Here is a 24147-nt window from a genome sequence, read left to right as displayed (position 1 = left end):
TTACAAAGCAAGGTGCAGCCATTTAGCTATAACCAAATGTTTTCCTTTAATAATACAATTAAAGTGGAAAATAGATGAGACCACCTGCATAGTAGTCACTGATGTAAAAGGTCAAGCACCTGAAAATTTCTTCTGTATTATGCAGCCATCTGCTTGTCAAGGCAGGTCACAACACTTGCACAGCATCTGCAAAGTAAATATATCCAAATTGCTCAGGACTACAGTGCTGTTTGCATGGTTTCAGGGTGTATATAAGCTACATAATCTACCAACAATCCTGGATGGTACCTGAGGAAGGAAGGTATGTGCAGGAATTTTGGTGACTGGTTTCCAATCCCGACTTTTTGTGATGGAGAACCCTAGCTACATAGCATTATGTAATAAGGACATACACCTGTAATTCTAAAAATTAGTGTAAGAAGCACACTAGCTAGCATTCAGTCTAAGGTTGTCTGGAAGAATGCTCTCCTAGGGATTTTTTTATCCTCTGAAGTCGAAAATCTCACTAGTTACTTATGCATTCTGTATGGTTATGTAGTACTGGACACTCCTCACTGATGTGACACTTCATATGATGTGTGTAACCCATCCATATATGGCCTTATCATGTTCTTCATTATGGTATTATCGGTGATCTAGTATGCGAGACTTGTGGTGTTGTGTGCATAATCAAATATAAATGCAGTTCTAATATTAAGCTATTGATAGTTAGATTTTGTGGTGTGAATGAAGCTGTCAAATTACCTATAACTATACCACAAGCTACTAAACTAATAACATTGTAATAAGCAAACTGGAATAGCAATAGTTAGCTATATTGACCATATATGTACATTTCACACAAATAATTACACCTCACTTCTCCAAGTATAAAAGAGATCACATAGTGAGGCGGTCACTAATTCATCAGTACAGCTCTACAATGACTACTACTACTACTACTACAATAACACTACTACTGGCTGTTGGGATAGCTGCAGTTCTAGCTGAATGTCCTAAAGAAAATGCTCCTATTGAAAACTGCTGTTGTCTTGGTTTCAACACTAGTGTCTTCAACAAGAGGAAATCAGGGGTGTACACCATGGTCAATTTCTGTGGAGTGAAATGTTATGATGCAGAAGTGTATTGTGATACTGGCAATGGAGGAGGAGGAGGATGGTTAGTGGTACAGAGAAGACAAGATAAATCTGTTGACTTTAACAGGACCTGGGTTGAGTATGAAGATGGATTTAGCAATTTGAGGGGTGAATTTTGGTACGGACTTAGAGCTCTCCATTGTCTTACTGGTCAAGGTGGTTGGGAAATGAGAATGGACCACACCTTAGATGATAGTACTAAAGTCTTCCTCCATTATAAACAGTTTAAAGTTGCATCAGCTTCTGAAAAATATAAACTAAATGTTGGAGGATTTCAGGGGATCACTTTTGATCCAATGGTACTTCACAATGGAATGAACTTCACCACGAAAGACAGTGATAATGATATCTGGCCTAATGGAAACTGCGCAATAAATCAATATGGTGCTAGCAACCCAGCTGGAGGATGGTGGTACAGTGATTGTTATTATGTAAACCCTAACCACCATTTTAATCTACATCATTGGGTTTACCTTGGAGAAGGCAGGTGGTACACCATTGCATTCTCCGAGATAAAGATCAGGCCACTCAATTGCAACACTTAACAGAGTACATGCACAACACTCGTACAGTACTGTATAATATTATACTAGAATCAGTTACAATTATCATTGTACACTGCACATATGCACAAATTGTGTTAGATACATTTCAACATAAATATCTCTACGAGATGAAACTGTGGTGGTATATTAGACATGTAAAGGTCAGGTGTGAGCTGTTCATCACTGCCATGGAAGTTGGGGAGTGTCACTTAAACAATGCAGACACACCAACACACCTGACAAACTACAGAGCATCAGAACACTTACATTAGCTAGCATTTTTAATGCAGAACTCTAATGGCATAGAGCTATGCATGCATATTGTGTATAGTTGTGTATATTCTGTCCACACACCAATAGTTTTCCCTTAACTTTCTACCCTTCAAGTGCAGCTATACTTAAATTTTACATCATTTAATTTTCTGGCAAGCATCTCCTGATTAATTCGCTACATAATTGTTGCATTACACCTTGTGGGTTACACTTCATGGTAGCTACATACAGTGCTCCCTTGATTATCTGACCCCCTTGGGACCAAGACATGTTCAGATAATCAAAAAGTTTGGATATTCAAAGCCCATTCAGAGCCGTATTCAAATACTCTAATAATACAAAATACTCTAATAGAGCAGTCATTCCACTGTTCAGATAACCAAGTGTTCGGATAATTGAGGGAGCACTGTACATTCTACCAATATAACGTCAATATAAATATATATTACAATGTATAGTTAGTCTTACCCATTTGGTCAGTTAACTGTTAAATAATTCCAGGTCAGTGATATCAAAACTCGATATCCTGGCAATTTGCAGTCAAATCATGTTAACATTGGTGCATTAGTGTTAGCTCAGTTACGAATTAAAGTAACCAGCTCAATGCAAGAAAAATGGACATTCAATTATGATACAGGCATCAAGTGAATGAGTGAACCCATCAAATGTTTGGCTCATTCTTAGTGTGTGTGTGTGTGTGTGTGTGTGTGTGTGTGTGTGTGTGTGTGTGTGTGTGTGTGTGTGTGTGTGTGTGTGTGTGTGTGTGTGTGTGTGTGTGTGTGTGTGTGTGTGTGTGTGCATTGGAATAGATAAACATTAAGAATATTTATCTGAAATTTGCTAGAGGTTCCATTTGCTGACACGCCTATAAGGTCTTGTCCCTTCTACATTAATAAGTAGCAAAATAAGTTACTGATCTGAAATTATACAACTGTAGTGTATACTATATACATGTAGTTATGTGTGTTATGTTTGTGTAACAATTTTCTGATGTTGGCACCATGACACACTGGGGTACAAGAGACAGTGTAATGCCATAAATCTACAAAATATATAAAATAAGGAATAACAGTATTAAATATGCATGCTACCTACCCGTACTTGTCATCAGAGAAAGGAGTTTTTAAATTGACCAATCTATTCGCACTTACAGTAACCTATAAACAACACAGAGATACACTATCAAATGTGTAAGCATTACTGTTAAAAGAAACTTGAAGAATACAAAATTGTCACATGACATTGGACTTTTTAGCAAACACATACACAGTCCATGATTCTCTCACAAACTAATAAATATAAGACCCATTGTTTGTGCAAACAAAGGTTAAACAGAACCTTGCACTGAACCACACACAGACAGAAGGACAGACAGACAGACACAGACACAGACACACAAGTAAAGCAAAGCCTACAGCAGCTGTGTAAAACACAGCTATTCTTTCCCAACGAACCAACACTGGGATGCCTGTGAACCACTTAGGTACTTAAGCCTTGCGCAGGCAAATCCTCAGGGCTAGTAACCCACAGAAGGACTGTCCAGGTCTCATGGAGAGAGGTTACAAAACCTGAAGTTCCACAACAACCCCAACACCACTAAACTAGACAAGGACAGTTGGGCATTTGCTTCCCAGTGATCACCAGGTACTTATCGATGCTACAACTTCCCCAGTTGACCAGGTCCCGAATCTACAACTGGAGCAATGTGAGTAAAGTTTCTTGCTAAAGGAAACAACAACGACAATTTGATTATGTACACACACATGCACGCACGCACACATACTATATGCACACACTTACATAGTTCATAGTCTGTTCCAAGCTGGAAAGACTTAAATTCTCACGCTGACTATGAATCTCATCAATGTCAGTGAGATTAATCCCCAGTATTGCACCTATAAAAGCATATATATATATATATATACATTCTGTTGGCAAGATACATATTGAACAACAATACCATGAAACATTAATAATCAAAAGGGCTTGCAGTTAGGACATCATCTTCAAATATTTTTTTACTGGCTAGTGAAACTTTGGTAGATGTACCTTAACCTGCCAATAGTGGCACACACTAAGTCAAGCAAATTACACTACTACAATAATTTGATGGTTGGTCCATGGCCAGCAGCAAGCATGTTTATGAAATTGTGAGAAATTAATGAAACCTCCCTGAAGAATTAGCACTGCAGTCGCAGCCAGATTTACTTTTATACTAGTCTAGAAACATTGCTCCTTACTTTGTTATTAATTTAAATACCAACTAGGGTCTTCCATTACCATATGAATCTCCTAAGTACTGTGGAAACCCACAATGTGACACCCCCAATTAATATACAGTCGTTGGTTAGTTACTTTAGCCATCACCTGCACATCTTGGGACTGGTTTATGCATCTATTATTGATTTCAGTAAATAATTGAAACCACTACCCAGTTCATTTAGCATCCACTGTATACTTGATTTGATTTATCATTTAAACTCTAACCAGTCGGCACTAGCCATTCTTCCTTGGTCAAGGACACATACAACACACACAATACAAACATACATTACAAGACATGTGGTAAAGGCATATATAAGAGCTTACCTACAACAATTCCCACAGAAACATCATCAGTGTTTAAAGTTACTTTGCAGTAATTGACATCACCACTGCACAAATAATCTACGTTCACTTACTACAAGAGTGGGATCATATTTCCAACACAAATATCCTATATTAACTTTAATAGGTTAGAGATCAGAGAAGGTACGACACATGTTGGCTAAGCAGTATCAAAAAGGAATTTATGTTAATTTTGACTTTTAAACTTCTGGCTTTATGGGATATGGAGCATCTTGTATACAGTTTCTAGTGCTATTCTCTTCCATTGTCGCCGTTTTCCTTCCGTTATATATGTGTGGTAAGCTCTTTATCATGTGATGACATCTCCAATTGCCTTCCACTGGGATTCACAGCACCACTGAATTGTATAAGCAAAGCTTTTAATTGGCACCTACTTTTATTAATATCCTCAAAACATAGCTTTTAACCCTATTAGCTCATGTGAGTGTGTCGTACCTATTCTGGTTAGTGACTACAGGATGCTGGAATAGATTAAAGCACCATTAAAAGGAATTATGCAAAGAAATGCGTGGATGATGTAACAAGGTGGTGCTTGTTTGAATAATGTGCATAGGTGGTTATAGTCAATCAAAGTGACATGTGAAATAGTGCTTTATCATATCATACAGTATGGTAGTACTGTATATTAGGGATCATAAAGAACTGGGCTTTTCCAGCCAAAAATATCACCCTAGTTCAATTTCCCTTCATGACAGCTTGTTGGCAGCATTGGTTAGGCACAGCCAAGCTCAAAAATGTCTTCAGATTAACCTGAAACCCTTCCAAAAAGTTTCTATGAAATTTTAAAACAGAATTTTACTCTGACTGACTGACTGACTGACTGACTGACTTATGTCTCCAGGCTACAAGCTTGATTTCTTCACTGTTCAACATCGCTTCATCTCAAGATGTGCCTTTTTGCTAACCGCAGTACACACAATACACACATCATGGACTTGCCTTTGTCCTCCTTTGTGTTTCAGTTCTTTTCGCTGACAATGCAAGGTGTCAATTCCCAATAGCATGATGCAGGCAAGAGTTAAGAACTAATTAAATGAATCCACCTTTTGTAGGTTCATGTGAATTCCTAACACACACACAACTATGGGAATCAAAGGTGACAGTCAAGGAATGGCTGTAGTGACGTTAATGCCCATTGGTTCTGATAATGAAAGTACTGTCATTATTAACTTCAACAAGAAAATGCAGCCAGCACATTTTAATTAAATGGACATCTGTCATTGATTCAGCTACATATACACTTGCCTAAAAGGCTTGCAAAACTACAGTACTGCTAGCACAGTACATTTACGTCACCTGCAGTATCAAGCCATTGATGGTGTTAAAGAGAAGTTTAAATGCTTACTTCAAAATATAAGTTATTATCAAAATTAAACTGGCTTTAAAGCTATGACAACCACCAGTTCCCCAGTGGCGCAGTTGGTTAGCGCGTCATACTTATAAACAGTATCAGATATGCGAAGGTCGGGAGTTCAAGCCTCCCCTGGGGAAGCATTGCTTTTGCTTCATTTTTTCAAACATACTTTTTGCATCACTTTTGAAGACTCTTTTTCTGCTACTCACTATGAAAGATATAGTGAAAGTTTAAAATCACCAAGAGACTTAGATATTAGTAGGTCTCATAAAAGTGCATCTCAAAAATCCACTAAGCTCCTATATGCTTGATCTGTAACATATAACTGCTACATTAGAGTATCTTGATCGTTATAGACGGACAAGTTGAGTCAAGTGAAGGAGCTCTATTTCCCTCCCCTTTGCTTCAAAACTTACAATATGATTGCTTGCACAATGTTTACAGACATATTAGCAATTATTTTAAGAGATTATGTGATTTCTATTTATTTTTGGGCTTGTCAACACACATCTGTAAAACGTAACTAGATTAATTTGTCATGGCCTTATTAGGCAGTGATGTTTGAGTCAAAGTGTACTGTATAGAACTAAACAGTAGCATATAAGTAGATTCATATATGAGGCTTTGTAATGAAAGAACAATCCTATACAGTGATACACATGCTCATGTCCATACATCACACACATGCATGCATGTACACACACATACTGTACGCACATACCACACACACACTCACACATGCACACACACACACATACACAAACACCTGTTCTGTTGGACAATGCTCTAGTGGGTCACGTGTTTAAAGGGGAAGCAAAAAACATCTATGCACATAGATTGTATGATCCTTTGTGGACTGCAAGGCCCCTAAACCAGTGTTGACACTGTTCACATTGGACTGCCCTGTGCTGTTGATACATGGGCTTTTCCCTCTCTGGAAAACAGATCTGGTTTCATGAAAATTCTCTGACAAACAGCACAAGCCACTTGTGATGGAGCTGCTGGTTATATGGTCTACATTACACTTGTATACAGCCAGCCCCCCTCTGTTTCTAAACAATCTCTGGCATGCACATTTCTCCTGCACTGGTAACTGTCTCGATCTCTTCAATACACTTATGAACTTTATCACATTCCCTTCTAAATGTTCTCATAGAGACACTGCACATCAAACCACAGGTACACTGACTCAAAATTTCCTGCCACCTAACCTCATAACTAGTTTTAACCTGTTAATCATCATCACTCTTTCCCAATGATGACAAATCATCCCTAAGAACGTCTCTTCGATGCTTCGTCTATGAAATGGACAAGTCTGAGGTAGCCATCCAAACAAACAAATCCTTGGGATGCGCTGGTTAGGCATTTTGTACAATCCTGCCTAGCAGTTTCCCAACAACATCAAGTAGAGCAATCTAGTTGTCACAACAATGTAAGTTAATGACATCCTGCTAATCCCGTGGCACGTGTCTCTCCCTCTAAACCGCACCAACAAAATCTTTAAGCCCCAAAGTCTGAATTCATCCTCCCAACCTTCAACATCACAGGCATTATCTTAGAACTATATACCTGCTGCTTTTCCATTTTTAAGTTGTTGCAGTGCTACATCCATATCTTGACCACTAGGTGGGTCCTCAAGAGAAGTCATCACCTCATGTTGATTTACAAATCTCCGCTTCACTATCATTGTACTGACTCACAATTTCGGCATTTCCAACACTGGTGTTGCACACTGACGCTCTCACATGGGAGACTATCTTCACCATATATAATAACCCCTCTTAACAACACTGCATATCTCCAGTACAACTCTACACACTCTTCCCCCCAAATTAATTGTATTCAACTCCTGCTGCTTTCTTCTTCAACCAAGAGTTCCTTGCCTTCCTTACTGCTCATCTTGCATCTCTTCTTGTAACCTTAATTTAGCCAGCCAAATACTGTTTCCCTATGCGGATGCACTCACACACACACACACTACACTACACTACACTACACTACACACACAATTAAACACAAACACACAGACACACTCACGTTGCACACACACTACATGTCACAATACACAACTAGACACACATATACACAACTATAGACACACATACACAACACACTTGTACTTACAGTAGAATACGACGGGCTTCCATCATAACAGCATGGCTCAAGCAATAGCCACAGCCACCTGCATACCAATACTGACGTCTTCTGACAGTCTACATTCAACAACATGAATTAACCCCCAATAATTATATGTATCACATGCACAAATAATCTCATAACTCAAGTACAGTTCCCGACTATTCTACTAGACAGTTCCTCTATCTTACATGTTCATTGTGCAACTAAACATGGTGCTTGGAATTAGTGTTGATATTGTGAAACACTTTTGTCACATTTTCAAGAAGTTTGAACAATGCTGCACTTGCTTCTTTAATAGGAAAGCCACTGGGGTGATAGGGAAAGGACTCTAGTTGGGAGGTATGATATGTTGATCCTACAGTTGGCACATTAGAAAAACATGCTGAGAAATCACAAGATGTTCGGCGATGCATGATCAATTATCACACAATAGCACAATAAAGTATTTGCATGATTCTTATGTACATAGTACACAACTGTTCTCAAGTATGGTATCTAATGTATACACATACACAGAGCTCTAACTTACATAATTGAAGCTGGCAATATTATCAAGTTCCTTTTGATTAAGCTAAAACACAAAAGAAAGCAATTGCATGTACTGTGTGGTACATGGCTGTTGTAACTAAACTCCTTTGTTTCATTACTTTCTGTATCTACTCAACTTTAAAATATGTTTGTTTTCTTCTTTTGTAACAACATAATTCACTACTGGTGAACCATAACTACTGAGAATGGCACCAGATGCATTATAAAATTGACTAAATGTGTACCCTAACTATCAATTACTCAAACACATCACAGGAAGTTTGGCTCAGCTGCAGGTGGCTAAGATCAAAGCAATTTAGCAGCTGCAATTATATTAACTTGCTATATTTCATTGATTAAAAGCTGTTTTTTCCACTTCTGTAGGTTTTGAGACATTTCTGCTTAAATGAGTTATCACAGACTGTCTATGCTGTGTATAGTGTATTCATGACAGGTCACTACTCAGTACTGGAATATTAGAACTTTAGTATGCATACAGAACTTCTTTAACAAAATCTATTTAAAGTTATATATGTATTAATTCTAAGGAGTGATTTATGGTTAAAGCTTTGCTGTGCGTCATTAGTCAGATCTAGCCAGATGGAGTCTGTGCCAAATCAAAGTAATAATTTCGCTCAGAATCACGCACCATCATTTTGACAAACGATAGTTTATGCTATAAGTGCTCACTATGGCTTGTTGGAATTACTCATGAATAAGCAAGTTACGAATCTGGGATAATCCAAACATGTTACAATATATGAATGAATCTGTTAGAATCGTCAAAATGTCCATTGGAAATGTATTGTAGATGATTGTGTTCCTTTATTGTGGAAATGACGAGCGGAGTTTTTGTGTACTGAGCTTCATTTGGTACCATCCTGTTCGCCAAGAGTTGCTCTTTCTCATGGTACTTGCGAATCTGAAATCCGTCTTTTGAGTGAAAAGATATGTGAGTATAAAGTGTCAGTACAATAGAAACTATGCAACTTATAAAGAACAAATTGGTGCAGATGGATCTAAATCTCCACAAACTTCTCCATATGAGCAATGTGACCAATGATACCTGCATTTTCAACTATGTTCCACCTGTTATGTACATCATCACAAATGAAGAACAGCATAAGAAGTGTCTCTGAAATTAATCCTCTCACTATGAAAATTACAGATGTTTCTCATGATAGAAACCATAAAATCCTAAAAGCAAATCAACACCTAGGTAGCGGAAAAAGGGACAAAGGCAAGTCCACGAATCACCCAAAAACCAATCTCATGTTTCCTTCATGACAGCTTGGCAGTATATGCTAAGACATAATCAAACCTAAACATGATTCCAGATCAATCCCACAAAGCCTTCCAACAAGATTTTATTAATATTGATTAACTAACTTATCAATGCCTTCAGCCAATAACTATGGTTTAAGGCTACGGGTACTGTCAAACCTGTATGATCCCTACTATCACACTGTATGATGTACTGTATATGGTGACTGGTCTGTACATAGCCCTATGAGAAAAGCTCACCTAGAATCATTCCCCTATATCAACTATTGGAGCTGTGCAAAATTACATTAAATATTAAATACAGAAGCTTACAAAACCAAAAACAGTGCCCATGCAGTGCTAGAAATACAACAATATCACACAGTACGGTAGTAATGTATATTAGGGATCATGAAGAACTGGGCTTTTCCAGCCAAAAATTTCACCATAAAACTAGCCTCAATGACAGCTTGGCAGCATTGGTTAGGCACAGCCAAGCTCAAAAGTGTCTTCAGACCAACCCCACCCTTCCAGAAAGTTTCTATGAATTTTCTATTTAACAAAATTTTATGCTGACTGACTGATGCCTCCAGCCAAGCATTTCTCAAAAATGGGATAAGGCTACGGGCTTGATTTCTTCACTGTTCGATGTCGCTTCATCCCGAGATGCACCTTTTTGCCAACCGAAGTACGTACAATACATGCATCATGGACTTGCCTTTATCCTCCTTTTTGTCTCAATTCTTTACCAGCACTGGCAATGCAAGATGTCAATTCACGATAGCACAATGCGGCTTCCCGTGACTGTGTTGGCAATTATATTCTTATTGCCTGTATTTTCCGTTGCAACTAGATTGATTGCAGAGATGCTTCTCATACTGTTCTTCATTTGTAATGCTGTGTAACGGGCTGAACATAGGTGAAAGTGAAGTGTAAGTGAAGTGTAAGTAGCCACTTCCGAGTAGTTGGGACTCGCAAATCGTCTGTTTTACTTGTGATGATCATGACTGGACTGATTGCAGAGGCACTTTCCAACTGTTCTTTGTGTGTAGCGCTGTATGTATAATGGGCTGAACATAACTGAAAGCGAAGTGTAATGGCTACTTCACTTTTGAGTCAGTAATTGATAGTTGGGGCACCCGTTCAGATGAAAATAATAACTCTGGCACCATCCTTTCTTTTGATCAGGTATGTGTGGGTTCACCAGTCATAATAATGTTACAAAAAAAAGTAAACAAACAAGTATAAGGAAAAATTAGGAATCTTAAGTTTGATTAGGATAGAAAAAAAGTAGGGAAACAAGGGAGGTCGCCTACACCTGCAGATATACTAGTGCACATCTAATCCCTAATTAAGTCAGGGGCATCAGTAGACTGAAGTAGGGATTAAATGTCCACTAGTATATCTGCAGGTGTAGACAACCTCCCTTGTTTCCCTACTTTTTTTTAATGATCCCTAAATTTTTTTATTTTTTTCTTATATTTGTATTGTAAGATGTAAGACTGGCTGTACAATATTTGCTGAACTGTACATATGTACGTATATGCATGTACTGTATTTAATAAATAATTAAATAATTCTTTATACTGTGTAGTGGCTGACGAACACTGTTAAAGATAAGGCACAAGAGAGTTGGGGCAACATCATCCTGTGCTACGACAACATGTGTCACCTTGATGGTTTAAAAGCTGCCAAGGAACCACTTTCTTTACCTCCACCATACAACCAAATGTGGATTGACATCAAAAAGATAATTGATAGCCTCCACATTAGAAATCATGTGGACCAGAGGTGTAAAGAAAGATGTGCATCAGAAACAGTTAAAAAAGACAACCCAACGTTTAATACCATGGCAGTAGAGCAAACTTTTGTTAGGGAATCTCGTTACAAAAAAATTCTAGTTGCTATGAGCAAGATGCACCATATGTTTTATTTACACCGAATGGTAACCATTCGAAATAGGTACACAGAACAGTGCTACAAACAAGGTAGAAATCCACTGTTGCCTACTTGTAAGAACACTGTGACAAGTATTTAGAATAATATACTCATTTTTTGTCTAACACATTACTATACATAAGTATATTTAACTTAAAATTAAATTTTTATTAACTTATATACTGGCTGTTACACTGTTATGTAGGGATACTTGTTGAAATAAAGATCATCATTCAGGCTTCCTATCATTACAGGCTATCCCTATGTAACAGCGTAACAGTGTAACAGCCAGTATTTTAGTATCTGGCTATCCCTATGCAACAGTAAACCAGTTACAGCGTAACAGTGTAACAGCCAGTATCTTAGTATCTGGCTATCCCTATGCAACAGTAAACCAGTTACAGCGTAACAGTGTAACAGCCAGTATCTTAGTATCTGGCTATCCCTATGCATGTATGCAACAGTAAAACAGTTACAATGTAACAGTGTAACAGCCAGTATATCTTAATATCTGGCTATCCCTATGTAACAGTGTAACATTTACAACATAACAGAATAGCAGGCATTGTATAAGTTACTATTTTTACCCGAATGTAGCAGACAGATTAATGCTTATGCCTATCATGTAACAGAGTAACAGCTAAAATGCTGTTACAATGTATTTTAAAACAATTTTTGGTCCTATATCTTGCCACATATGTCATTTATGGTGGTACGACAGAAATTTACCAAATTAAATTCCTGCCAATCAAATCACGTATACACTAGGTCATACCTCCATGTTAATGCTCCCAAGATACTGTGCACACCAATATTGCTGACTCTTTGCACACACACACACACACACACACGCACGCACGCACGCACACACACACACACACACACACTCTATACAGAACTGTACATGTTAACATACTCCTGTGTGACTTCTAGGCATTGGTCCCCAAACTTCTTTTGGCCATCTACCAATATAGTAAGGCTGGTGTGGATCATATTGCTCTAACAACTTCCCCATGGCAGGGATGTTCACGTACATGTCATCGTCAAAGTGACAGTACCATTGATACCTGAAACAGAAGAAATAGAGTGGCTGTTATATATGGAGTGGCACAGGTCTGTCAACATGCACATTACACTCAAAACAAGGATATACCTATAACTTAGTTTAGGACCAAAGTAGCAACTTACCTGAAAACCAAGACATCTTATTAATGATACAACCCATGATTTTCCCCAACTGAAAAAAACTTAACTATTGTTGCTGACAATAGCTAAAAGCTCCCAGTTATAACTAGCCAAGTTAGTGAGGATTATTCACCTTTCTTGTTTATTAAAGGAGAGCTATATCAAACTCTGTGTGTAGTCTACCAGTAGTAAATAAGATGGAGGAGACAGGCTACATTTTCAACCATAATTCGTGTTAACCTTGACCAAACACAACCTCCAAACTTCTACGAAAAAAGAACCACATGACTGCCAAGGAAAACTTTGGAGGTAAGTAACACAGCCAGCTATGTAGCTGTAAGCATTGTACAATAATATATACTCTGCCAATGGGAAAACAAGTAATCCTGTCACCCCTGCTAAGTCTTGTAAGATTTAAAAAGTTACCAGCTATACTATGTAACATACTTGTCTTCCTCATTTTTGTGTTTGTCTAATTCCCTGTAGTACATGGAGAACTCTGCAGCAGATTTACAGCACAAACTATACCTAAAGGAAATACACCATATATAGTAGTGTAAACAACATCAAAATACTTTTTGTAGCAGCGTAAAAATTATTGATAACAATAACTAATATTGGAAAATGGTATGCATAAAATGCTTTGATCTTTGGGAGATAATGAAGTCTTTAAAAGACCTGCTAGCAGGTTCTTAAAATGGTTTAAAACCTGTGGGCAGAAAAGACCTCAAGCATTGCAAATCTTGCTATTGATCATTGATTTGTTATGCTCTCGGAAGTAATGGGAGGTACTGTCTTGGTCTTGGGTAAGGAATCAAATGGTCACTAGTATATCTGCAGGTGTAGGCGACCTCTCTTGTTCCCTACTTTTTTTCTATGATCCCTAATCAAACTTTAAATCTCTAATTTTTCCTTAAACTTGTTGTAATAGCTTCTTATGTGAAAGACATTAAACAGTGTGCTGATAGCTCAAAACAAAGATAGATATGGACAAAAATAATCAAAAATGTGCCAAATTATTTTACAAAACATCGCAATTTGTACAAGAAAATCCCAACAATTTCTTTTGTACTCTTACATAAACAAATCTCAGACGTCACTTTATAGATTGAGGTCTCTTAAAGTATGCATGAAATCTAAAGCCAGAGCAGAGTAGTTTAATAATGAAAATTAACAGTAACACTGAAGTAATTAGTGCTATTTATTAGAGCTTAAAGTACTATAGTACATACAGTGCTGAGATGAATCCTGGAATGTTGTATAAGAAGCCATACAAGATCAAAGACTTTGAACATGATGTTCAATTGTTTTTGAGGATTCAGCTCAACGCGTACATACTATAACAAGTACACAGAATTTTTCAACTAGAGTAGGGACCATAACATATCGATAAAAAAGAACTGAAACAAGCTGGAGTAGTGCACGATATTAAATCACAGTAAAACAATAAGAAGTGTTATATCCCTACTGTGCTCCAAGATACCATAATGGAAATGCACAGTAGGGATATAACACTTCTTATTGTTATACTGTGATTTAATATTGTGCACTACTCTAGCTTGTTTCAGTACTTTTTTATCAATGTGTTATGGTCCCTACTCTAGTTGAAAATTCCAAATTTTTTTGTGTACTTGTTTGTTAACTTTTTTTGTAAATAATTATTATGACTGGTGAACCCACGCATACTGCATCTGAAATGGTGCTGCGTGCCCCAATGATCGACTGAAAAGTGAAGTATCTATAACGCTTCGTTGTCAGCTACGTTCAACCCGTTACGCAGCATTTCAAATCAAGAACTGTTCAAAAAGCACCTCTGCAATCCATGCATACCAAAAGATAAAAATGGTGCCGCGCGCCTCAGTTATATTAATTATCATCTGAATAGTGAAGTATCCATTACACAGCAGTACGAATCAAGAACTGTTCGAAAAGCACCTCTGCTATCAAAATAGCCACTATGACAAATGTGGACGATTTCCTTTCCGAAAGGAAGCCATCACGTGCTATCGCCAAATCAACACTTTTCGCTGTCAGCAAAGATGAATGGGAGACAAAGAAGGACACTGGTAAGTCCATGAAGAATGCATTGTATGTACTGCGGTATGCCAAAAGGCACCTATCAGGCTGAAGCGACGTCAAACAGTGAAAAAATCTAGTCCGTAGCCTTAGCCATTATTGAGTTATGCTTGTCTGAAGGCATCAGTCAGTCAGTTATTTTCTCAGTCAGTCAGTAGAAAATTCTGTTAAATAAATTATTTTTAAAATTCTGTAGCAACTTGTTGAAAGCATTTCGGGTCGATCTGAAAGCTTGTTTGGGCTTAGTTTTACCTAACCAATACTGCCTCATCGTCGTCAAGGGAAATTGAGGCTGTTTTTTGGGTGATATTATTTCGTGGACCATGCCTACTCCTTTGTGGTCCCTACTATACAGTAACTATCGTACTGTATGATTAGAAACTAGTCTTCACATGCCATACACAAAACAAACAAAAAAAATAGTACAACAACAACTTTATAATTTTAGTTAATAACTATAACTAATAAATAGCATAAATATAACTACAACTCAAGCTGTTCTTCAGTCTGCTGAAGTTTGAAAAAAAGGAAGTATTTTCTAGCTTGTCATGCACGCCGTGCTAGTTTTACCCCACTTTGCTTTAGTGTTGATGGTCTACTTGGCGGTGAAGCAAATTTCTTCTTAAAGTGTCTAGCTAATCATTTGGCTGCTAAATGGGAAAAGTCATATGGTGTTGTCATGGGCTGGGTAAAAGTAAGACTCTCCTTTGCAATAGACAAATTTCATAATAATGAAAAATTCAACCGTTGCCTCTAGCAACCTAAATTTTGCATTATTTGTAGGTGTCAATGTCTTAAGTCACTTCTCCAAGTTTTAAAAGGATAGCATAAATAAGCCATGAGATATAACATTTTGAAGTTGTAATTTTCATATACATCGTCAATGAGAGGGGCAACAGTTGCCCCATAGGCGGATCTAGGAGACACTGTCAGAGGGGGCCAAGGGGGGCCAAGAAGTTTTAGTGCACAACACACCATTCATCCAGCTATATGCTGAATAAAGTTATGCAAATGAATATAACTTGTGTACTAAAATTCCATTCTTATCCTCATAGTGGAATAAACACTGGATATACAGTTTTCAAGACCGTAGTTGGAGAAATTTTTAAAAATTAGACCTCCTAGGTTTGAATTTGAGAGCTTTTTTGATAGTACTTAGCTAACAAAGCATATGCTTTGCAATGCATACAAAGATTGGATAGCCTATCTGAGATAAACCTGTTTGATGGTAAATTGTATGCCAAATCAAAATAACGAGTAGTTAGCATTGTTATGATTTGTAAAATTTCTACATTGATGACATTAGAATTGCGATTGTTCTATTAGAGTAGTGACTGCTCTATTAGAGTATCTCGATCTTTGCACAAAAAGTCAAATTCATTTGCCTCACTTTCTTTACAGTGTACAGTTTAGTTAAAACTGTAAAGTACATTTATAACTGTTATCTTCTCCCACTGGCTTTCTATACTTCTGAATACAGTGTGAATCCATGATTCTAATTTCTGGTATTGATATATTACTGTGGGTCCAAGGGGGGCAAGAGAAGGGCCAGGGGGGGCACAGCACCCCTTAGGCCCCCCTCAGATCCGCCTATGAGTTGCCCCTTTTCAGAGTTGCCCCTTTTCAGTAATCACACGAATCATGGGATTCAAGGTGTAGTATCTATGGTCATATCTTATGACCTATATACACTATCCACTTAAAACTTGGATAGATTATTGTTGACATTCACACCTACAAATTATGTAATATTGAGATATATATACTTTTGAATTTTTAGTTTTGCATACGTTGAAATACCTCATTTTTGTGATTGCCCAGAAGGGGCAACTGTAGCCCTCTCACATAGGTATGTATGGGAAAACCACAAATTTCAAAACGTCATATCTTATGACATATATATGCTATCCTTTCAAAATTTGGAGAAGTTACTTTAGGCATCATCACCTAATAATACTGGGAAATTCAGGTTGCTAGGGGCAACGGTTATTTCTATATGCTATAAAGCCTTATTATGTAATTTGTCTATTCTTCGTGCTACTATGCTTAGTGTTTGGGGCTCTCAGGCAAGATGGCGGTCATTGGGGGTATGATGGAGATTTTATCTCTGAAGCATTGTAACTGAACAATTTATTTGCTTTTCTAATTTATTTGTTTTTCTTATTGTTATGTTTTGTCTTCGTTGTAAAATAATAATGATGTCTTAAATAAAATTTGTTTTAGAAACTTATTTTTGGGCCCTACATTAACAATATAGACAATAAATACGCAGTAGGGATATAACACTTCTTATTGTTTTACTGTGATTTAAAATTGTGCACTACTCCAGCTTGTTTCAGTATTTTTTATCAATGTGCTATGGTCCCTACTCTAGTAGAAAATTACAATTTTTTTTGTGTATTTGCTTGTTAACTTTTTTGTAAAATAAAATGACTGGTGAACCCATGCATACTACATCAAAAGAAAGAAACGGCAGCCCCAGCTACCAATGATCGTCTGAAAAGTGAAGTATCTATTATGCTTCGTTGTCAGCTATGTTCAAGCCATTATACAACATTATGAATCAAGAACTGTTCAAAAAGCACCTCTACAATTAAAGTAGCCACTATGAAAAATACGGACAATTTTCATTACGAAGGGAAGCTATACATCATGCGTTACTGCTAAATTGACACCTTTCGCTGTCAGCAAAGATGAACGGGCCACAAAGGAGGACACTGGTAAGTCCATGAAGAATGAACTGTACGTACTGCAGTACGCCAAAAGACACATGTCCAGCCGAAGCAATGTCGAACAGTGAAAAAATCAAGCCCATAGCCTTAGCCATATTGAGTTACACTTGTCTGAAGGCATCAGTCAGTCAGTTACTCAGTCAGTCAGTAGAAAATTCTGTTTAATATATATTTTTTTAAATTCTGTTTAATATTTAAAAAAAAATTCTGTTGCAACTTGTTGAAAACGTTTCACGTTATTTGGGCTTAGTTTTACACCAATACTGCTACATCATCATCAGAGAAAAGTGAGACTGATTTTTGGGTGATGTTTTTCATGGGACACGCCCACACCTTTGTGTCCCTACTATCATAACTAAAATTAGAACACTACAGATACACCATATCCACATGTATCACACCTGTAAGTTGTGTGACAGTATAGAAATGCTTAAGCAAACTGATACACATGGTACACACACACACACACACACACACACACACACACACACACACACACACACACACACACACACACACACACACACACTCATGCTTACAGATCATGTGATGGTTCACAGTTTGACAGCAACAAATTAAACCCTACGACATCAAAGAGACAATGGTATACATGCAGCAAAAACAAAAGCCCAAAAGTACCTGATCTTTTTATGAGGGCAACATCATCAGCAGCTGCATTGGGATCATCACTAACAATTGATAACTGCAAATTAATCATTACAGAATAATAATATGTGTATTTGTTATACCAGCCTGCAAGGCATGTGTTTGTGCCTTGCAGTACTTATGGGCTCCTGATGTCAGCTTACAAGATTCTGCTAAAATTGATACTACCAAGAGTGAATAATTATCATTCTTAGGTTTTACCATATATGTACAAATTTTCAAGGTATGCAATTTTCATGGATGACAATTTTCAGGATTTTCGAGGATCTATCATTTTTCATGCAGGCCATCTGTTATTCACAGTACGTTGCAATCCCTCGCAAGTGCTCAAATCCAGGCCACAACTCCCCACGACTGGAATACATCATGTGTGAAGGCATGCGGTTACTGGAGCAACCACCCGGGGGAGCTCACGTGTCATGGCTACACGTAGTGAGTTAGTTCGCGTACACATGCCAAAGAAATCGCAGGTCAAAAATTGGCTACACAAGTGTCAACTGCTCGCGAGTGTAACATTACCTCTGGGTGGTATTGTAGCATAGGGCTAGTCTTGATAATCACTTATTTTTGAGGTTGAAAAATTTGCGACAGCTAAGCAACTGTGAAATCCATGGAAATTATGTCCCTCAAAAATTTGTACATATATGGTAGTTTTAATGTTACATGTAGGAAATTTCTGACCAATGTAACTCTTTATGTATGCTATATATAGGTTCAGACATCCTTATGGAGCCATTTTATTGTTTAAGCAGGGGACAAGAATTGCATAGAGTGCTCTATTGCAGAATGTCATGTTAGACAACATTACAATGTGCATTGCTTGGTTTCATTAACTCACAGCGAACAATATTTCACATATAAAAGTGTTCTGGACTTCCAACCAATGGGAGCTGTTAGCCATCAATACATATCCAGTATATATTTATCATATTGGTATGTAATGAGAACAATGTTAAATGTCTACACAGTTTTCCCATTTTCAAGTGTCCTGAGCTCACACATAGCAAGAGTATATAACAGGGGGGGTATATACTCTTCCACATAGCTGGATATTATTCATACATACTTTGTTTTTATCTACAGCCTGAAACCAGGTCAGCATCTGGTAGAAGAGTCTCTTTCTGTACAGCCTGTTGCAAGTCTTCACTGAGAAGAATATATTACTGCCATAACCAGTGTGAACCTCTTCAAGCTTTTTGTTGAAAATTGTAAGCTCCTTTTCCTGTGCACTTTGCTTCCTGTTGTCTACATAGAAACCAAAATACTACTGTACAGTAGATAATCCAAGCACTTGTGCACTTAATTATAATATAGTCTTGTCCTTTAATTATTGTGTGGTAATTGTACAATTCATTCAGCAAAAAAAATGACCAGGAAGGGAACCAGAAACATATATTTAACATTTTGTGGCCTTATAATGGATGCTTATAATTCATAATACACAAAAATTTGGAATTTTCAACTAGAGTAGGGACCATATAGCACATCAATAAAAAGTACTGCTGGAGTAGAGCATGACATTAAATCACAGTGAAGTGTTACGTATATCCCTACTGTGTATTTCCGTTATGGTATCTTGAGCACAGTAGGGATATAACACTTATTATTGTTTTACGATTTAATATCATGCACTACTCGAGCTTGTTTCAGTACTTTTTATCAATGTGCTATGGTCCTTGCTCTAGTTGAAAAATTCCTTGTGTACTTGTTTGTTAACTTTTTTGTAAATAATTATTATGACTGATGAACCACGCATACTGCATCAAAAGAAAGAAAAGGCAACATGCACCCCAGCTATATCAATTATTATCGTCTGAAAAGTGAAGTATCCATTACGCTAAACCCGTTACACAACATTACGAATCAAGAACTGTTCGAAAAGCACCTCTGCAATCCATGCATACCGCATCAAAAGAAAGAAATGGCACCGCGCACCATAATTATCATCTGAAAAGTGAAGTATCCACTACACTTCGTTGTCAGCTATGTTCAACCCATTACACAACAGTACAAATCAAGAACTGTTTGAAAGCACCTCTGCAATCAAGTAGCCACTATGAAAAATACAGACAATTCCCACAACGAAGGGAAGCCATCACATGCTACTGCCAAATCAACATCTTTCGCTGTCAGCAAAGATGAATGGAACACAAAGGAGGATGCCGGTAAGTCCATGAAGAATGCATTGTATGTACTGCAGTATGCCAAAAGGCACCCAACATCGAACAGTAAAATAATCAAGGCATCAGTCAGTCACTAGAAAATTCCATTAAATAAATATTTTTAAAAATTCCACAGCAACTTGTTGAAAGCATTTTGGGTCGATCTGAAGGCTTGTTTGGGCTTAGTTTTAACAAACCAATACTGCCTCATTGTTGTCTGGGAAAAGTGAGGCTGGTTTTTGGGTGATGTTTTTTCATGAGCCACACCTACTCCTTTGTGGTCCCTACTATACAGTACTATCATACTATATGATAAGCACCATCTCAGAAGAGACTACACAGACAAGTGGATATGATAAATTGAACCCATTTGATGATATATACTCAGAACTCTGTTTAATTACTTTTACCCAATAAAGCCATACTTTGGAGCATTAGCTAAATCCCATATTTTCAAAGAGTTAACTGGAACTGTAGGATACTACCATACAGTCCAATAATTATCACCTTGGATGAAAAGAAGTGTTTAATACAAACAGCAAATGTAGCAGAAACAATCACACTGAAGTGCTTTCTGATTCACTGTACAAAATTCTCCAAGCCAAGTGAAAACTCTTAGAAAGATCCACAGGATTGGAGCTACACCAGGGTATTTCCTCAACTGTTGGTAATCATACAGTACGATAGTACTGTATATATAGTAGGGACCACAAAGGTATAGGTGTGGCCAACGAAAAAACATCACCGAAAAACTAGCCTCAATTTTCCCTGACGACGATGTGGCAGTATTGGTTAGGTAAAACTAAGCCCAAACAAGCCTTCAAAAGTTTTCAACAAGTTGCTACAGAATTTAAAAAAAATATATATTAAATGGAATTTTCTACTGACTGACTGACTGAGTAACTGATGTCTTCAACTCGATAACGGCTAAGGCTACGGGGTTGATTTTTCACTGTTCAACGTCGCTTCAGTTGGACATGTGTCTTTTGGCATACCGCAGTATGTACAATGCATTCTTCATGGACTTACCAGTGTCCTCCTTTGTGTCTCATTCATCTTTGCTGACAGCGAAAGGCTAGCGCTAGATGGCTTCCCTTCATAACGGAAATCATCCATATTTTTCATAGTGGCTACTTTGATTGCAGAGGTGTTTTTCGAACAGTTTTTGATTCTGTGCAACGGGTTGAACAAAGCTGCATGACAACGAAGCGTAATGGATACTTCACCTTTCAGATGATAATTGGTAGCTGGGACGCACGGCACCATTTCTTTCTTCTGATGCGGTATGTGTGGGTTCACTAGTCATAATAATTTTATTTTGCAAAAAAAGTTAACGAACATGTACACAAAAAAATTGGAATTTTCAATACTAGGGACCATACCATCAATAAAAAGTACTGAAACAAGCTGGAGTAGTGCACGGTATCAAATCACAGTAAAACAATAAGAAGTGTTATATCCCTACTGTGCATTTCCATTATGGTATCTTGAGCACAGTACTTCTTATTGTTTTACTGTGATGTAATATCATGCACTACTCAAGCTTATTTCAGTACTTTTTATCGATGTGTTGTGGTCCCTATACTCTAGTTGTAAACTCCTTGTGTACTTGTGGTAATACAACATATTTGTGCAAGCCATTATGAAGAAGCCGGAGAAAACTGGCCTTATCGCCCATGACAGCAGATTTTATTTTTCACCAAGCTACATTAATGAACTATATATCAAATTTCCCAATCAAAACCAGCCAGACTTGAGTGATCTGCTTTTGCTGGCTGCTTTTCCCAAGCACAGTGGAGCACTGTGGGGCTCTAATGGAGTCTAGAGATGGCTGTATATATTTGGTGGTACAGCTTCATCATGCTGAATAAAGACCTGTGCTGTAAATGCAGGGGTGGATCCAGGACTTGGCAAAGGGAGGGGCACAAACAGGAAAGTTGTAGGTGGTTAGGGAGAGCCAGATCCTCTTGTTAGTTGCTGCATTTTGAAGGCTTCAAGCAGCAAATAATACACCTCTTAGTAGTATCTCACTATTGTTTTTTACCATTTTGTCCTTTGCAGATGGCTGTGAAGTCTTCAAAGCTGGTTCTAAATGTCTTGAACAACAGCAACACAATAATAATTTTTAGAGGTGCTTAGTACACACGAAGGTGCTGGGTGACAATTTCACAGTTAGGTTGACTTTGGTTCGCTTCAGTTTCAGGTGAATTTAAATGTAGATCTTGGCCTGGCATAAAGTTTAGTATTTCATGTATCAGTTAAATTTTAATCAGAAGTCTGGCTTCTCCACAAGGTGGGAGGGATTTACCCCAAATACTCCATCCTGGATCCACCATTGAAATTTCCTTTCATTTTAGCCAGTTTTGAGACCTGAATAGCCCAAAACTCAGCCTAATTCACCCCTACACCTTCCTCTTTATTTTTAAACAGCCTCTTTCCCCACCTGACACAATCAATATCGAGTCTAAAATGACAGGTAACTTAGCTGTTGGCTACTTGTACAGTGGATGCTCTGACAGTGGTATAAAACTTGTGAAAATTTGGTACATGTATGTAACCTCAACATTGGTAAATATTAAAACCAGCACTTCTCGATGCTTTTAAATAGGTGATAAGACCAATTTTCCCAGACTAGGTAACAAATTATTTTACAAAAAGGTAAACAAACAAGTGTAAGGGAAAATAGAAATTTTGTAGTTAAGTGTATAGAGCAATTAAACAAGGGAGGTCATCTACACTCACCTGACATTCAGTGTGTGTATGTGTGTAAATGCCTACTTATAGCGGTAATATTACCCAGTATATAATGAAAAAGTAGATTTATTGCAGATCTGAATGGACATCCTTTGGCATACAGTTGTGACTAGATGCCAATATGTAAGACTGTAACGATGACTGACTGCTTCATTAGGGTATTAATTTGTTTGTTTTATGAGAATAAAAAGTCAACCTTTTAAATAAGCCCAAATAATGACTCATTTTAAAGTCAGTATTCGGGTTTACAGAATAGCTAGGTACTTACAAAAGACCATAATTATGCACAAATTTTTGAGGGATGAAATTTTTGCAGATTTGGTTGTCTGCAAAATTTTGTTCTCAAAATTAATGATTATGGCTCATTACTATAATCCTCAAAAATAAAACTACAAAAATCCTGAAAATTGTTAATCCATGTAAATGACATGCCTCAAAATTTCACACGTATATGCAGTGTTGGAAGTAACGTGCAGGCCTTAATTTAATTTTTAAGGTGTTGAGGACAAATGTCCTTACATATTCACAAATGTACAGACATAGAGTCAAATTGTACAGACATGGGCTAGAGGAGCACTTTATATACACTACTGGGATTGGAATAGGGAGTTTTCATTGAAAGTTTTGAGGTTAAACACAACCACATAGCTGCAACATATCACAACATATCACCAGGCTGTGGTCATTACAGCTGCTGGTGATAGCAGTACACAAAGGGGAGGTGGCATTGGTAAATCCTTGGTTTGGGAAAATGTAGTATCTCCTAGC

The 24147-nt window shown here is 37.5% G+C and overlaps 2 protein-coding genes and 1 non-coding gene across 3 annotated transcripts in view; 2 read left to right on the top strand and 1 right to left on the bottom strand.

Annotated features, from left to right (window-relative positions):
- Positions 1 to 922: 922 nt before the first annotated feature.
- On the top strand, positions 923 to 2602 carry LOC136242253 (ficolin-2-like). The gene is made up of 2 exons (XM_066033667.1): positions 923 to 1567; positions 2456 to 2602. The coding sequence occupies exons 1-2, from the start codon at positions 923 to 925 to the stop codon at positions 2600 to 2602; spliced, it is 792 nt and encodes a 263-aa protein (XP_065889739.1).
- Positions 2603 to 2858: 256 nt separating this feature from the next.
- Positions 2859 to 24147, bottom strand: part of LOC136243080 (beta-1,3-N-acetylglucosaminyltransferase manic fringe-like) — a 40162-nt gene continuing 18873 nt past the window's right edge. Inside the window, exons 4-14 of the mRNA XM_066034596.1 lie at positions 19530 to 19708; positions 18437 to 18500; positions 18337 to 18379; positions 13437 to 13517; positions 12721 to 12871; positions 8605 to 8646; positions 8061 to 8149; positions 4544 to 4608; positions 3755 to 3849; positions 3050 to 3111; positions 2859 to 2996 (exon numbers count right to left, since the gene is read on the bottom strand). Coding sequence (XP_065890668.1) covers positions 2921 to 2996; positions 3050 to 3111; positions 3755 to 3849; positions 4544 to 4608; positions 8061 to 8149; positions 8605 to 8646; positions 12721 to 12871; positions 13437 to 13517; positions 18337 to 18379; positions 18437 to 18500; positions 19530 to 19708 — 947 coding nt within the window. The 3' untranslated portion in view covers positions 2859 to 2920. The remainder of the gene's footprint in view (positions 2997 to 3049; positions 3112 to 3754; positions 3850 to 4543; positions 4609 to 8060; positions 8150 to 8604; positions 8647 to 12720; positions 12872 to 13436; positions 13518 to 18336; positions 18380 to 18436; positions 18501 to 19529; positions 19709 to 24147) is intronic.
- Positions 5987 to 6073, top strand: Trnai-uau (transfer RNA isoleucine (anticodon UAU)). The gene is given in 2 exon segments: positions 5987 to 6024; positions 6038 to 6073. It is a non-coding gene; the product is annotated as a tRNA-Ile (tRNA).

This window comes from Dysidea avara, chromosome 13 (assembly GCF_963678975.1).
Source record: "Dysidea avara chromosome 13, odDysAvar1.4, whole genome shotgun sequence".
Taxonomy (NCBI): Eukaryota; Metazoa; Porifera; class Demospongiae; order Dictyoceratida; family Dysideidae; genus Dysidea; species Dysidea avara.
This window is presented reverse-complemented; position numbering and strand designations above follow the sequence as displayed.

Coding starts and splice junctions, on each gene's coding strand:
- LOC136242253 (XM_066033667.1), top strand. CDS start 923: ATGACTACTACTACTACTACTACAATAACACTACTACTGGCTGTTGGG. Junction 1,568..2,455: donor GGTACAGTGATTGTTATTAT/GTAAACCCTAAC, acceptor AAATAATTCCAG/GTCAGTGATATCAAAACTCG.